Consider the following 18,505-nt stretch of genomic DNA (forward strand, 5'->3'; position numbering starts at 1 on the left):
GCTCTTCTGATCTTGCTAACTGCATGCCTCCCCTCCTACAGCTTCACTGCACAAGACTTTCTTCTCTCTCTCACCCCTATTCTGTCCACCTCTCTAGTGCAAGAGTTAACCAGTATTCACAATCATTCATCCCTTTCTCTAGTAAACTCTAGAACTCCATGCCAGCTTCTGTATTTCCACTTTCCTATGACTTGAATTCCTTCAAGAGGGAGGTCTCAAGACACTTATCCTTCAATTTTTGACTACTGCTTTGGATCCTTTTATGGGACTGGCATCTCAGTGGGCTTTTTTTTTTTTTTTATTGGATTTTTGTTGCCCTTGGCCAGTGTCCCTTCTGCATAAAAAAAAGTCACTGTTAGTTCGCACACTGTATAGGAATACAATTGTATAGTGATGCCTAGCATCCCAAGTTTGTACTAGTATGATCTGTCAACACTCCATGTAGACAGTTTGAAAACTCTTGAATTGTACCTTGCATATTATATTGTGTGTTTGTTTATGTACCCTTGCTTCATGAAACCAAATATACATCTTGAGAGGTGGAGCTGGTAAGATGCATAAAATAAAAATATATTTATTACAGTCATGTTAGTACACAGTATCATTATCAATTGATGTGAAGATTAACATAATCTACAAGCTGTGGAAAGATGTAAAGCAAGGAAGGGGGAGTTGAAGGTGAATGCAGAAGTGCAGCACAGAATGGAAGGTTTCATCAAGACTGATGTGAGTGAAAGTGTTTGTTTGCAATTATGTAATGAGAGGGAAATTTCCTAAAATGATGTTGAGTGATTGAAATTTTGTAGTGAATGTAAATGCAGTGTTGTTAGGGGTTAGGAATGTTAGGAATGGCAGTTGTTGTGGTTGGTATATCCATGGTCTGCTTGAAAAAATGGAAATGAAAAAGGAAATCATTAGTTCTCTGTGCATTCAGCAAAAACTTGTGATTTGGAGATACACTGTGTCCAAGAGGGAGGCTGTTTAGAATTATGCAAATTGGGATAGGCAAGCTGGTTGTCAATATAGCAATTATGGATGATGTGGCTGCATCCAGAGATGGAACAAAAGAATGTTGATAGAGTGTAGAAAATGGGAAAGAGGAGGTATACCTAACCATTGCCTGGTAAAGGGAAAGTTGAGAAGGTATGAGGAGAGTGAGAGGAAGGTCAGTTGGATATGGAAAGGAAGTTTTAAGAGCAAGTTTGGTAGAAGAAATTGGACAGTGAATGAGATGCAGTGAAAGCACAAGATCAAGGAGACATTGAAGGAGAATGTTGGTATTTTTAGTGTTGCAGTGAGGTGTATAGAAGGGGATTTGTGGTATAAGAAGAGTAAATGTTGGGGTTAAGAGGAATGCACATGACAATAACTGGAGAGATATGGTATGCATGTAAAGTGTTTTATAAGTGATATAAAGAGAAGAGGAACTGAGCAAAATGGCCTGTGTGATGTGTAACCACGTAAGTGCGACAGGGGGCTGACAAAAAGTTTTAAGATGATTTAAGTGAGAAAAAAATATTTTGGAGAGAGATGAAGAGGATGTTACAGAGAGGATTTCACAGAGAGAAGAGAATGCAAGAGAAAAATATGATTGAGCAACATGCTCTAAGTTAAAAATAGGGAGGGTAATTTGAAAGACAGTTAAATGTAGAAGAGGTTAAAATCTGAGCAAAATATATATCTGACAGTGCTCAAGGTACAGCCATATAGGACAATTTCTCACTACTCAAAAAATCTCATTCTCTTTGGTGCTTTCAGAGGAGGTTACTAAATATTTGTTGATTTCATTGGCTGCCAGCGAAATATTGAGAGGTACAAAAAACAAACAATAAATAGGCAGCAGCTTTATTTAGAAGAATGTTATACTAAAAAATTTCATGAATATTGTTAGATAAAAAATATAATTTGACAAATATTTTCTTTTCAAAACTTAACAACTACAAAGGTAAAATATAAATATTTCTTTGTTACCTCATATTTTCTCTGATACATGTCACAAATTTACAATGTAATACATTTTTAATACAACCAGCCCTTTCATGCATTCTGTTACTTAGCTGTGCACTCTTGTTACAAATAATAATAATAATATAATTATTTTCATTAATAGTCCCAGACTCATTCACTAAAGTCATGAATTTGTTACAAATGCTCTTCTTGATTCTTTTTACTAACTGAAGATGCACTTTTTTCCAGATTATTTTTTTCAACTTTTGTACTTGCTTGACAGTTCCACAAAGTACAGAAAAATTTAGTAAAACTTTAAACAAACAGATTAGTAAAGAGTAATCTACTACTACTACTACTACAGTAATTCAAGAGTGTTCTTATATATTGTTATTGCACTTGATGAATATACAACAATGTGACAACATCAGTCTTACTCCAGTATGTTGGGAAGACTGTCCAGCTTGATGCAACTTTACACCTCAACTACCTCGATATGTAGAATAGCCATAAGGACTAATGAGCAGTGGAACATGATAATGTTCTTCAGGGTTTTCAATGACAAACACAATCTGGAAAAAAAATAAACACATGATGATAATGGCACTTGTGGTGGTGATAATCATGATGATCATCATCATCATGAAGATGCATTCATATCTGCTTCTCATTTAACCATACCATGCACAATCATTCTTCCTTCCTTCACAGACATCCCTTTTGCATCCACTGCTCCCATCACACCATCCATCCATCCAATTCATGATCCTCCCTTAGCCTTACACCACTCACATCCAATCCAATCATCTTCTTCATAAATAGGTCTTCTTTCATCTTTTGTATGTCCAAACCAACAGAACTATTCCTGCTTTTCTCAGTCAGCTAATAATCTTACATCACCAGTTTTCTTAGGAACTTCTTCACCTCTTTCTTTATCCATACATGTTATTCAGACACCTAATCACTACATTCTATCTCCTCTTACCTCCTACCCCAAGTTCCATGTAAAGTCAACAAAAGTTTATCTTACATTGCAGCAGCACATGCTACTTGGGGACTGCCTTTGCTTAAGGCCTATCACCAAGCATGAAAAAAATGGGCAGAAAAAAATTGACTTATTGGTATCTCAACTGCACCTTTCCTCCTCACTCATGCCCATAGCAAGAAAGACCAGTGTTAAGTAGGTTAATAGCATCAGTATTCATTGTGTCTTTGGTGACGTGTTATTGGCTCTATTCTTTTTTTTTTATTTAACTTTTTTTTTTTTTTTTAATTAAGTAGGAGCAGCCAAGGGCAACAAAATTGCAATGGAAAAAAAGGCCCACTGAGGTGCCAGTACCTGAAAAGAATCGAAAGCGACACCATTCAAGCCCAATATGTAAAGATCAATGACTGAATGATATCACCATCCATTCATAACTACAAACACCACAGTATGAACAGAACAAAATGTGTTTCATCCTGAGAAAAAATCTGATTATGTACTACCAAAAGATAATGAAAGCTGACACTGATAATTAATACTGGTCATTGTTGCTATGGGCATGAGTAAGGAGGAGCGATGCACTTCAGATACCAACAAGTAAAATAATCTCAGCCCATCTTTTTTTATGCTTGCTGAAAGGCCTTCAGGAAAACAAGCTCTCTGAGTAGCATGTGCTGCCACAATGCAAGATTGGCATTCACTGACTGTATAAGCCACACAATGCTGTCAGTGCTACAGCAACCTTATGCAACCTAGTTTATGCATTCACTTCAAACAACGTACAACTAAAAACAATTCAATCTTTCTTCACTATACCCTTTTTGTTTCTCTCAATCTAAACTTCCTTTCTATATGAATTCCTGCACCCACAGCATCATGCAACCCTACAACAGATACAAATTAAAACAAACCACCTCATACAACTTTGCATTTAGAACTATGTACAGTTGGCCACACTCCTGTGAGGTCCACCCAGGTTGCCAAGGCTGGGGAGCCTGTAACCACAGAGCACTAGAAGTAGTGAGCTTAACTCAAAACATTCACTGATGGGAGAGAGGGAAAGGGCAGCCCTTACCTCTCCCTCCCTTCAAATGAATGCCTTGAGTGAAGCCCACTACTTTTAGTGTTTTATGGTTACAATCTTGCCAGTCTTAACAACACTGGCTGGACCTCACAGGAGTGTGACCAATTATATATGCCTTCACTTTCCTCCATCTGCCCTTCTCAAACATTTAATTACTTTACTCTTCACCTCCTTCACTCTCCAGTTTCCTCCTTTCATGTGCTCTTCTAAACCTCTCTGTTAGCTTTCTCAACTTCTCCCTTGAGTAAACATACTAGTACAATAAAATCTGTAAATAGCAGCACATCCCAACTTCACTCTTTACCGTCACCACTCACCAGACTTGAACCTTTATCTAACATTTTCACATTCACCTCTCTTACAATATCATCCATATAAACACTAAGCAATGAAAGGGATATCACATATACTTGCCAGAATCCTATTTGAACAGGAAACTACTCTGCTACACTACCTCCCACTCAAACCCAGGCTCTGCTATTCACACACAAATTTGTTGTCTTTTAAGAATCTATGATATTTTCTTTTTTATACAAGCTCAAAACAATCCACAATTCTTCTCTATCTATTGCCATATATCCTCTATATCCAAAAATACCTAAATGACATCCTTAATTTTTACTAACTACTTTTCACACACAACTCATAGCAAAGACATGATCCATTCAGCCCACATTCTTCTAAAGCAATACTACACCCTTAAAAGTCATGCCCTCTTTACTCTTTTTAACCCTCCTTATCAACACTTTACCATACACCTTATCTACAACATTCAAAAGATTTATACTTAAAACTGCCTACATGTTTTATTTACTCTCATACAACAGGAATGCACATGCATTTGCCTACTCAAATGGAACCATGCACCTGGTAAACCATACATACATTCAGCAATCTTACCAGACACTCAACACATCCATCCAAACCTGCAGCTTTCCCAGTTTTCACTCACTATATTATTTCACTTACACAATTACTCACCTGTGATGAACATTTTCAAGCTGAATTGAATAACCTTCTAACCTACAGATAAATACAGAATGTACAATCTAAAGATAAAACTAGACAGGCTAAAATCAAGATTTAGTAACACTCCTCACTTCCTCTCAATCTTGACAGTTGTGTCATAAAGCATCATATATGAGTATTGTTTTGCTTGTCTAATTTCATTCCTGGATTATACACACTCTATTTAATTGGAGACCTAGACATTATTAAGAGGCATTACAATTAGTTTTGAAATTCCCCTTACTATATTACAGCATCATGAGCAAGGAAAGCACTGAACATGAATGGGGACAGAGCATGTTATAGGATGGGGAATTGTATACAGTTGCTCCCATCTTGAGAAAATAAATAAGAGAAAAGTACCCTGCATGCATTCCATCACCAGTACAGCTGCCAATAAATTAATATTGATAGTAAGGTGATGTGTGAATGAGACAGACAGCAAAACAGATGTCGGGAAAAGTAAGGTGATGGTTTTTAAGAGGAAGGAAGTAGAAGAGTGTGACTTTAGGATATCTTACTGAGGGTGCCAGTAGTGAGAAGATGTGAGGTGAATTTGGGAGAAGAGAGAAAGAAAGAAAGAAAGGATGTGAAAGAGTTAAAGTATCAGAGAAGCATAATTCTTACTACTGCACAGAGAGAGAGAGAGAGAGAGAGAGAGAGAGAGAGAGAGAGAGAGAGAGAGAGAGAGAGAGAGAGAGAGAGAGAGAGAGAGAGAGAGAGAGAGAGAGAGAGAGAGAGAGAGAGAGAGAGAGAGAGAGAGAGAGAGAGAGAGAGAGAGAGAGAGAGAGAGAGAGAGAGAGAGAGAGAGAGAGAGATATATGGGGGGCAGGGCCGGGTAGGTTGGAATGCCATGAACTGCAGTGCTTCCAGAATGTGTATAGTTTACAAGTAAAATGAACACGGATCAGGAATATAACACCATGCCTATATATAATGTCTCCTGAAAGATATATTTTGCTAATAACTTTTGACAGAGAAAGAATTCTTGGAATTTTGTAATTGTGTGCGTGCATATCAATCATAAGTGTTAACTTTTCCCAAGATTTGGCCTCATCACTGTGAAGGTGTTGATAGACATTCCGACAGACAGGCTAAGCACTCTTATATTATTATAGTTATATTAGTGCACTAAAAATATCACTATAACTCAAATTCATTGAATATTAGATTCAATTTGAGCATACAAACTAAAATAATAATACACATTATGTATTAATAGGTAGGACTGATGCCAAGTATTTACTTACAGACTACATAATGAACATCACTCTAAGCTGCAAATGCATATATTTTTTTTTTTTACAAATAGATCAGTTCAGATTATGAAGTCAGTTCTCCTGAATTTACAATGGAAAAGAGTACGAAAACAGTGCACAGTTATTAGATGTTCATTGTAACATATGGTAGTTTGATGTATTTAATCCTTTTACTGTGATGTGCAACAGTTCACAACATTAGAAGCAATGCATGAAATCTTTACAAGCTTAAAAAAAAAAAATAAAAAATGTGCATTTCCTACCTGGTATAATGTTTGGAGATGATTGTATGTACAAGAAATGTCTCACAGTGGGCAATGATTAAGGAAAGATGTGTCAAATAGTGGTGAAAGGGTTAAGTTAACCTACTCCATGTATTGTGTTGTTATTTCTGTCGGGTTTGATATATAGTAAATCTCAATTACTTTTATCTTTAGCAGAGTGCTGTTGAACCATTTAGTATGTTCTATTTATTCCATTATTGTATTATTATTGAAATACAGTATGTTTAACATAGTTATGTAAAAGGGACTGGTACTACTTAGCTATAGATATGTCACATACATGCTGCACTCTGGCAGCAACCAGTAGAGATAATTCAGAACAGAGTGAGGAACTTGCAGTTGGTCCATGATATAGCTATCATACATGTGTATTCATGTTTTGCACTCATGAGCACCTTGCCCCTATGCCTTTACACCTTAGAGTGCCAAAGAGTGGTGAGCATTACATATTGGCTTGCACATGTTTGATGGACAGATCAGGGATATGGAGTTGCAGTCTATATGTCAGGGTTGCAAAAAAAAAAGCTTTCTTTTTTTTTTTGAAACCCAAACCACTTTTTTTTGGGGGGGGGAGGTTTTTATTTATTTTTTTCTTTATTTCTCATATTGATATGTAAATCAGTTTAAATAAGTAATTAAATAGTAATCTAGAGTGAAACAAAAGGTTTGAAGTTTTTTCATGTTGGAGGGGCGTTGCCCAAGAGTAACAAAAATATAATAATAAAAAGGTCAACAAAGGTGCTGGTCATCAAAAATTACAAGATAAGTGTATTGAAACCTGCCTCCTGAACGAGTTCAAGTCACAGAAAGAAGTAAATACAGAAGCAGAGAGTGAGTTCCATAGTTTACCAGAGAAAGGGATGAATGATTGAGAGTAATGGTTAACTCTTGCATTAGAGAGGTGGACAGAATAGGGATGAGAGAAAGAAGAAATTCTTGTGCAGCAAGGCCATGGGAGGAGGGGAGGCTTTTTTTTTTTTTTTTATGTAGGAAGGATACTGGCCAAGGGCAACAAAAATCTAATAAAAAAAATGCCCACTGAAATGCCAGTCCCATAAAAGGGTCAAAGCAGTGGTCAAAAATTGGTGGATAAGTGTCTTGAAACCTCCCTCTTGAAGGAATTCAAGTCATAGGAAGGTGGAAATACAGAAGCAGGCAGGGAGTTCCAGAGTTTACCAGAGAAAGGGATGAATGATTGAGAATACTGGTTAACTCTTGCATTAAAGAGGTGGACAGAATAGGGGTGAGAGAAAGATGAAAGTCTTGTGCAGCGAGGCTGCGGAAGGAGGGGAGGCATGCAGTTAGCAAGATCAGAAGAGCAGTTGGCATGAAAATAGCGGTAGAAGACAGCTAGATATGCAACATTGCAGCAGTGAGAGAGGGGCTGAAGACAGTCAGTTAGAGGAGAGGAGTTGATGAGATGAAAAGCTTTTGATTCCACCCTGTCTAGAAGAGCAGTATGAGTGGAACCCCCCCAGACATGTGAAGCATACTCCATACATGGACGGATAAGGCCCTTGTACAGAGTTAGCAGCTGGGGGGGTGAGAAAAACTGGCGGAGACGTCTCAGAACGTCTCAGAAAAAGGAGGGGAGGCATGCAGTTAACAAGATCAGAAGAGCAGTTGGAATGAAAATAACAAGATATCAAGAAATGCAATATTGCAGCGATGAGAGAGAGGTTGAAGATAGTCAGTAAGAGAAGAGTAGTTGATAAGATGAAAAGCTTTTGATTACACCCTGTCTAAAAGACGATATGAGTGGAACCCCCCCATACATGGACATGGACAGAGTTAGTAGCTGGGGGATGAGAAAAACTGATGGAGACAACTCAGAAAGCTTAACTTCATAGAAGCTGTTTTAACTAGAGATGAGAGGTGGAGTTTCCAGTTTAGAATATAAGTAAAGGGCAGACTGAGGATGTTCAGTATAGAAGAGGGGGATAGCTGAGTGTCACAGAAAAAGAGGAAATAATTATCTGGAAGGTTGTATTGAGTTGAAAGATGGAAAAACTAAGGCAATGAACAATACTAAATTTGCTTGGCCCTAATCAGAAATTTTAGAGAGCTCACAAGTCAGGCATTCTGTGGCTTCCCTGCGAGAAGTGTTTACTTCCTGAAAGGTTGGATGTCTACAAAAAGACGTGGAAAAGTACAAGGTGGTATCATCAGTGTAGGAGTGGACATAACAAGTTTAGTTTAAAAGATTATTAATGAATAATAGGAAGAGAGTGGGTGACAGGACAGAACCCTGAGGAACACCATTGTTAATAGACCTGGAAGAAGAGTGATCATCTACCACAGCAGCCAGCAGCAATAGAATGATCAAAAAGGAAAGTTGAATTGAAGTTACAGAGAGAAGGATAGAAGCCATAGAAGGATAGTTTTGAAAACAAAGCTTTGTGCCAGATTCTATCAAAAGCTTTTGACAAGCCTAAGCCAACATCAAAAGTTTCACCAAAATCCCTAAAAGAGGATGGCAAAAACTTAATAAGAAAAGCCAAAAGGTCACCAGTAGAACGGCCTTGATAAAACCCATACTGGTGAGCAGATAACAGGCTAAGAAGTGATTGATGTTTAAGAATCTTTCTGTTGGGGATAGATTCAAAACTTTAGAAAGGCAGAAAAATTAAAGCAACAGGACGATAATTTGAGGGGTAGAATGGTCACTCTTTTTAGGAACAGGTTGAATTTAGGAAAACTTCAAGCAAGAAGTTGGAAGAGTTGGAAGAGTTTGACTAGGCAAGGTGCAAGAACTGAGGTACAGTTTTAGAGAACAATGGAAGGGACCCCATCAGCTTCATAAGGTTTCTGAGGGTTAAGGCTAGCGAGGGCATGGAAAACATCACTGTGAAGGATTTTAATAGGTAGCATGAAGTAGTCAGAGGGTGGAGGAGAGGGAGGAACAAGCCCTGAATCATCCAAGGTAGATTTTTTAGCAAAGGTTTGTGTGAAGAGTTCAGCTTTAGAAATGGATGAGGTGGCAGTGGTACCATCAGATTGATATAAAGGAAGGAAAGATGAGGAAGCAAAGTTATTGGGGATGTTTTTGGCTAGATGCCAGAAATTACAAGGGGTGTTAGATCTTGAAAGATTTTGACACTCTTTTAGTGACGAACACATACTTGTTTAGGTCATGCTGATACAGGTTGGCCCAGTCAGACAAGGCCTGTGTTAACTATATTTTACAGTGGAACTAAATATTGATAATTTTTTTTTTTTTTCCAGACACCCTACAAAAACCCACTGAGAATTTTTTTTTTTTTTTTTTTTGGTGGGATGGGTTTTTTTAATGCCAACCCTGATATTTGTTGTTGTTGTTGCTTTTGTTGTCATTGGCTACTACAGATAGGATTGTTACTACTTCAGTTGTTGGTACATCTACATGACACTCAAACTTGTCAGGCTATGTTGTTCTTTCATGATGACTAATGGCATATGAGTAAGTTACATAATCAGTTAAGTCTACTCAAGAAGAGGTGCTACAGTTAAAAGTAGCAGGTTAGCTTTAATGTAATACATTGCTATTTTCTTACTGATACAATTAAATTCAAATTTGAAACAAAATTAAATTATTGACAGTGAAAAAAAAAAAAAAAATAGAATGATATTGACCACCAAACTTGCTTGGCAATCTTTTTAGGAACTGGCACCCACGTGGACCTTTTCCCCTAATATTTTTGTTCCTCTTGGCCAGTGGCTCTTACATAAAAAAAAATAAAATAAAATAAAAATAAATAAATAAATAAATAAATAATTATATATATATATATATATATATATATATATATATATATATATATATATATATATATATATATATATATATATATATATATATATATATATATATATATATATATGAAATTATAGGTATGTAAGGGAGCATAAATAAAGGCAATTAATCAAGCATTAAGATACTTACAGAGCACATGCATAAGTTTTTTTATTTGTTTATTTTATTTGTTTATTTATATATATATATATATATATATATATATATATATATATATATATATATATATATATATATATATATATATATATATATATAAATAAACAAATAAAATAAACAAATAAAAAAACTTATGCATGTGCTCTGTAAGTATCTTAATGCTTGATTAATTGCCTTTATTTATGCTCCCTTACATACCTATAATTTCATATTGTGTTGCCTCAATGCCTCAATATGCTAAGTGCCTAGAATCATGCTATACCAAGTGCTGTTTTTTTTTTTTTTTTTTTTAATGAGAAAATTACCTCCACAGTTTGGCAGCATTTAAACAAGCATACCTCAAGGACTAAAAGAGATATCCCACAGCATTTTCTTTTTAAATGTTGTGTAACATCTCTGCTATTATGTTCTGTCATGCTCATTACAAAAATGACAACAGTAATAATGTATATGATTAATTTGACTACAGTGATAATGTTTACAATGAAGTAAAAGTACTAATAAAGTTAAACAAACAAGATGAAAATAGAGTTTTACTTCATTATTATTGATCATACTTCAGTGGTAAAACCACACAAAAATTATAATGCTTGTGTCTCTACTTGAGTGTAAGTAAAATCTGTCACCAGCAACGGAATCATGGACTCTGATTGGCCAGGAGGGTGTCTCATGCACATATATTGGCCTAGAAGTGCTCAATGGCACTACATGCCTTGCATGGCTATCTCTCATTGGCACAGAATTCTCTACACCACATGATCCCTTTAGAGATGCTTGCTATTTTATACTTCCAACCTCTGGGCTTAGTGCAAGGTTGTGCAACGGAGGGGTTAAAGTTCTGTTTACTTAATGGGAACCTCAACCTTATTGCAGGATACATTCTGTACCTCTGACTTATTTGCCAGATAGAAAGATGTTTGGGGAACACATTACTATACTTAACTCAGTTTTGTGTACTATGGCACTTGGTAGAGTGTGATTCTAAGTGCCTCAATTTAGAGTGAGTTAATGTAACTTTGATGACACCATTAAACATTCATTATACATATTCATGAAAAGTCATATATTATGGATTTATGCTTGTATTTTTGGGGGAGGAACATTATAAACAAGATGCTTTTTATTACATAAGACATACCAACTAATTAAAACATTTCTTGAGATTTAAATTGAGATGCATTATGTAAGCCAGTGAACTGGAAAGGGCTTATTAACCTGAATATGAGGCATGAATGTGAATCTTATTAGATCTTCAATGTTATATTGTGGGTATATTGTTTGCATGTTTATAGTTGGACCATTTGCTATGCGTCACATAAATAATTTGTACCAACAAGAAGACTGCACCTCAATAACGTGGCTTATAACTAGAGGATACACTCCCTTGCCTAACACAAGAATCTGGATCAACAGCTCTACCAACAATGTAGTAGCAATAATGCTCCGCTTACCTCTACATAAGGATAGAAGCCTTTCACTGCAAGCTGCTTGAAGTATGCTCCTGTATCAAATAATATCTTGTATGTTCCTTGGGTAAATGCTTCTTTAGGAACAAAATATCCAGCCCTTCCATCACAATTAGTAGTTCTGAAATCAGGAGAACATGGCACATTGAAAAAACAAAAGTAGATCAGAATCTATTTCTGTAATAAAAACTAAGCACTAATACAGAAAAAACCTCAATCCAGCATGTAGGAGACCAGCATCATACCAGACTACCAGAACCATTGGAAAACTACATGGCTTTATATTTACAGGAAAGGTGTAGTGTTAGTCACTTAAATAAGTATAATTGTCAATTTACACTTTCATCAAGTCTGGTTTTTCTACTGCTTCTCCTCAGACACATTTGATTGTCTTGGGCACCACATCATTGCCTTGAAAGACACCAAATTGTGATGAAGTTTGTGTGCTCTCTCTCTCTCTCTCTCTCTCTCTCTCTCTGATGGTCTGATGTCACTGAGGCAATACAATATGTGATCCACTTATTCCTAATGTAGCTCACTGCATTTTGTGTCACATATGGGACATGTATGTTGGTGTTCCATCCATATATCATAAATTTTGTTTAGAAATTTAGATGACATCTTTGGTATCAATGCAGCACAGAGATAATTCCAATGAAATATGTAGTCCTAGTTCATCCCGTCTTGTGCAAATAGGTTGCCTCACATGCATCACTGACTTCTGTAAGCTTCAGAGAAACAAGAACAGACTTTGTGAAATATTTTCCACAAAGCTGCTGCAATGAGTCCTTGAATCATGCAAAGGGAATAGAAATATGAATATTTACCATGAAAACTGAACAAAGGCCAGATTTTATGCTTACAAACCTTCTTGAAATTCCATGACCTCTTTATACCAATAATGAGCATGCCTTGCTTGTCCAGAAGCACCTTGTCACTATATTCTATAAGCTATAGCTTTCTCTGAATCTGAACAGGATTTAAACAGCTTGCTATTTAATCACCAAAATATACTAGTACTTAGCAGACAAATTAGGCTCTAAAACTTGCCAAATATCACATCACTTAAACCCAATAATCTACCTACAAATTATATTCCTGAGTACAGGTTTTCATATAAAAAAAAAAAAAAACAATAATGGACTCCCATATAGACAAAGTGTTCAAGGAAGAAGTAACACTGACAGTCCATGAAATTTTCTATTATTTCTAGTGCCAAAAGAAAACAAGTGAATGGCAACCTGCAGTACATTACTGTTATCTTGAACACACCATGTAAAAAGACAAGGTACCCGTTGCCAGAGTTTAAAAAAAACATGGGGTTTTCTTTTTCAAAAGCCCAAACCATTTTTTTTTTTATTCCTCATATTTATATGTAAATCAGTCAAGATAAGCAATTAAAAATAATCTAGAGTGAAACAAAAGGCTTGAAGTGTTACCTGAAGAACAGACACTTGTTTAGGTCATCCTGATACAGGTTGGTCTAGTTGGACAAAGCCTGTGTTAATTTGTACTGTACAGGAAATGAATGGGTCAGGCTTGACTTCTTTTACAATTTTTATGTATATGTACAGACAGTTCCCTACTTGATGAAGCAGCCTTTCTACCCTTATTTTTAGCTAAAGCCACATGCCAACTCAGGGATTTAAATAGGTAAATATCATAGGCCAGAAGTTATGACATGCCAATTAAGCCACACCTTTCTCTCTCTCTCTCTCTCTCTCTCTCTCTCTCTCTCTCTCTCTCTCTCTCTCGAGAGAGAGAGAGAGAGAGAGAGAGAGAGAGAGAGAGAGAGAGAGAGAGAGAGAGAGAGAGAAACACTCAGGCACACCACATGGTTGCTTAAACTTCCAAGAAAAAGTAGATAACAACATCCCATGTTTGTCTGAGTGTGTGACAAAGTTATGAAAATGCCAGTTGGACTTGTCGCACATGCAGACAAAAACGGGATGTTGTTATCAATTTTCTTTCCTGGAAGTTTAAGCAACCGTGTGTTGTGCCTGAGTACATACACTCTCTCTCTCTCTCTCTCTCTCTCTCTCTCTCTCTCTCTCTCTCTCTCTCACTGTATGTATGAATGTATATATGTATGAAGGAGGTATGATAAACATGGTAGATTGGGAGAGGGATAGGAATGGGGATATAGAGGGGGAGAAGAGGAAAGCAGGCCAAAGATTCATGTCAAAGGCAGCTCTAACCAACGTCCCCCAGGAAAAAAGATGACAGGTGTCACTTTTGTTAAAAATATAGGTAGGAAAGCTGCTTCATCATGTATGTATGGATGGCTTGTACAAGCCATCTCTATATACATAGACCTTATTGATCAATGTGATATAAAAAAAAAATATATATATATATATATATATATATATATATATATATATATATATATATATATATATATATATATATATATATATATATATATATATATATATGCACACACAGTGGAACCTCAGTTACCAAACTCCTCCCTTTTGAACAATTCGGTTTTCAAACAAAATTTTGAATATATTATTGCTTCGGTTGTGGTATCATAATTCGGTTCTAAAACAAAGTTACTTGATTTCAAATATTAACAGATATAGCAAAAGCTGCTGTTTACTACTAATTTATAGTTACTATAAATATCTACTTCATTTTTATATATTTGGAGGAGACACAGAATGTAAGACAGTAACTCAATCTTTGAAATAGGGTAAATGTGATTCCGTTGAAAAAGCCTCAATGTAAACAAACAGTTTTCTGTGCTCAACAAAATATCTGCATCAATATCAATAACCACATTTTCAGAGGTTGCGGATCTGTGTGCATGTGTGTATTTACCTTATTGTGAGATATAGGAAAAGAGCCATACTTAGGATTGTGCTGTCCCATCTATTCATTTCTCAGCATATGACTTTACCTTAAATTCATGAATTCTTTTTGCACACACAATCTCTTCATCGAATTCATTCCAATCTGTTATATATTATGTGAAAAGCTATATTTCTTGAGATCTCTTCTTTATGTTGTCTTTTTCAGTTTCTTACTATGTCTTCTTTTATCACCTGCATCCCTGATCACTAAGTCTTCTCTAGCGATGTTCTCCATTCCCTCTTGGATTCTGTATATTGTTATTGGGTCTCCTTTCTGCCTTCTTTCTTCCAATGTTGTTAGCCCTAATCCTTTTAGTCTTTCTTCATATGGGAGATCTCTCAGTCTTGCTAGTATTTTTGTTGCAGCTCTCTGTATCCTTTCCAGCTTCCTTATTTCTTTCTTTACTCTTGGTGACCACACCAATGCTGCAAATTCCAATCTAGGTTGTATCATCAATGTTATCAATTTCTTGATCATATTTTCATCCAAGTACATAAAGGTTGTCCTTATATTTCTGAGCAGGTTATACACTTCCCCAGTTATTTTATTTGTGCTTCTCTGGTGATAACTTATCTGTCATAATTACTCCCAAGTCTTTATCTTCTGTTGTTTTACTAATTCTTTCACTGGCTAATGAATAATTCCCTTTAATTCTTCTGCAGCTCTTTCAAATTCCATGAAGCTGCACTTCTTAGCATTAAATTCCATTTTCTATTTAAAAGCCCATTCATTTATCCTATCAAGATCTTGTTGCAGGGCACCACAGTCTTCTTGGTTTGTCACTTTCCTCATCATGTTGGTATCATCTGCAAAATATACTTATGTAGACCATTAGTAAGAAATCTTCCATCCATTTTAGTACTGACCCTCCAATTCCTGCTTCATGTTTCAATTTCCACATCAGCCATTTGTGTGGCACCTCATCAAAGGCCTTTTTCAAGTCCAGGTCCAATCTACCCATCCTTCTCTTTCATCCACTATATCAATTATCTTGGAGTAGAAGCTTATTACATTTGTGGTACATGATCAGCCTCTTCTGAATCTAAATTGTCCTTGTGTTAAGATGCTAGTCTCTAAGTGTTCTATCTACTTCTTTCTACTATCCTCTCACATATCATTGCTGTTACACTTGTTAGCAAAATGGATCTGCAGTTCAGAGGATCTTCTCTATATACTGAAACTGTGTCTTCCCATTTCCAATCCTTTGGCACTTTTTCTTTGTTCAGTGAGGTGTTACTTAACTCTATTATCAGCACCTTTCCTGGATTTTCGCTCTTCCTGACCAGGGGTCATGTATTAAGTACGAGTAAACATCACTGGACGAACAATATTCTATGGATCACCTGGCGGCAAAAGGTCCCAACATATTGTATGGCGCCATTCCGCCCGATTACCTAAAATGTAGCACATATCATTACATACAATGTTGGCCATGATTTTTCCTAACACCATTGTTCATATTTGCTTTTTTCCACATCACTATCAGCATTTCACATCAGATGGATATATTCTGTACATACACACGTGCACGCACATGCACACACACCGAGTGACAACTGGGGCAGCCACCCTTGAATGATATCATGCAGAGGAAGAGAGGAAGTTGGACATCTCATGGTTATGTCTGGTTTCATCAAGCTACCAGATGATGATTAGGAAGGATGAACCTACCATCGAATTAAAAAAAAACATTGCTGCATCTCTAGAGTATAAATTGGTTACAGTAGACTATGCATAAAACATAAAAAACAAATAAATAAAAGTGAGCAAACATTTTCTTTCCATTTCAACTCCCTATTGTTCCTGTATTGTTGCTGGCAATGAATTATCAGTCACTGTCTCAGAATCTGCATATTTTATTTTATTGGTATGTGACATGTAACAATACAAAAATATGCAGGTCCTGGAGTGCAGGGAGACACGGAGAGCAATGATTTCCTTTGAACTGGTAATTCAATCATATTCTTGATTAGCAGCAATGTCTTGTGAATACCACAGTAGGCTTAGTTTTCCTAAATATCATTATGGAAGTTTGATAATATCTACTGATGGAAGAGGTGGCTTCACCTTTCATCAAGGTGGAAGCTTGGGACTGCACCCTGTATTTTTATTGTAACACACCACACACACACACACACACACATTATTATTATTATTATTCAATAATGTTGAGAGAGAGAGAGAGAGAGAGAGAGAGAGAGAGAGAGAGAGAGAGAGAGAGAGAGAGAGAGAGAGAGAGAGAGAGAGAGAGAGAGAGAGAGAGAGAGAGAGAGAGAGAGAGAGAGAGAGAGAGAGAGAGAGAGAGAGAGAGAGAGAGAGAGAGAGAGAGAGAGAGAGAGAGAGAGAGAGAGAGAGAGAGAGCATTACAAACCTGCAGGTAGATGTTATGAACACTACTGTGGATTTTCAGTGAATGAATACCCACTTACTCTAGCTAAGCAACTTTTAGCCACACTGAAATCAGTGTTACCAGGATCTGTGCCGGGGACCCAACTCACATGTATCCCACCAAACACTTTCCCCAAACTCCACATCTCTTGAAAGTGGTTTTTATTTAGATGAATTTTGATGCAAAAACAGGCAACAGCAAAATTATAGTTCAAAAGTTATTATTCGTGACTGTAAGAAAAACAACTGAAATTCATACGAGATGATCAAGCCAATGATTGCCTCTACAACTTTGTGGAATCTGTTGGTGATTTGAAGCCACTTGGATATCAAGATAAATTTTGAAATGGATGTTTGTTCTAAATCAAATGTGTTTTATTTATTTTTATTCCATCTCTCTCTCTCTCTCTCTCTCTCTCTCTGCATAATATATATATTATATATATATATATATATATATATATATATATATATATATATATATATATATATATATATTTATATATATATATATATATATATATATAATATATATATATATATATATATGTATATATATTACTGTCAGACTTTAATACATTTACTTACAACTTTATCAAGAAAGTAAACCTTAGTTTAACAGAAACAAATTATCATAGTGCCTGGCTGCAATAAAATGGACAACATTTCTGTGCTGCTATAGCTCAAGATGCCATGATTACAATGAGGGAATGGCAACTGTTTCCAGATAGTACGCAGGGATGGGAGATTTGACTCCTCATCCAGTGTAGAATCCAGTGATCTCATGAGCTTCCCTAGGTGTAATCCTGCAAGTAGTAGTTTTGTCAGTCAGTGTCAGCAAGGGCACAAACATTAGTTCTACATACAAACAAATAGGTAACTAATACATGTACAGTATTTTTCTAATTAGGAATTCCATCTCTTGAGTAGCAAAGAGCACAGAGGACAGGCCATTGTAAGAGGAAAGCTCAGTGAGTATGACTTGATTCACCACTTACTTAAAGTCAGGTAACTATGGGTATATCACAGAATTTTCCTATTTGAGTAGCATTCTCAGTGGAAAATGAACATCAACACAGAGTTACTAGCAGTGTTAGATGGAATTCAGAAGTTCTGCTGTATGGCACAAGTTCACTCTACATACCACATAGCCTTCTCAGCAAATAAGACTATAATAAAACCTTTATAATTATTACCTATATAGTATATCCATATAACATTGCAGGATAATAGCCATTTGTCAGCAGATAAATCTATAAGTATACTTTTACTT

At 36.1% G+C, this 18,505-nt stretch overlaps 1 protein-coding gene across 1 annotated transcript in view; it reads right to left on the bottom strand.

Annotated features, from left to right (window-relative positions):
- Positions 1-1,829: 1,829 nt before the first annotated feature.
- LOC135099744 (5-hydroxyisourate hydrolase-like) overlaps positions 1,830-18,505 on the bottom strand; it is a 47,201-nt gene continuing 30,525 nt past the window's right edge. Inside the window, exons 3-4 of the mRNA XM_064002243.1 lie at positions 11,971-12,106; positions 1,830-2,519 (exon numbers count right to left, since the gene is read on the bottom strand). Coding sequence (XP_063858313.1) covers positions 2,430-2,519; positions 11,971-12,106 — 226 coding nt within the window. The 3' untranslated portion in view covers positions 1,830-2,429. The remainder of the gene's footprint in view (positions 2,520-11,970; positions 12,107-18,505) is intronic.

Source organism: Scylla paramamosain, chromosome 4 (assembly GCF_035594125.1).
Source record: "Scylla paramamosain isolate STU-SP2022 chromosome 4, ASM3559412v1, whole genome shotgun sequence".
NCBI lineage: Eukaryota > Metazoa > Arthropoda > Malacostraca > Decapoda > Portunidae > Scylla > Scylla paramamosain.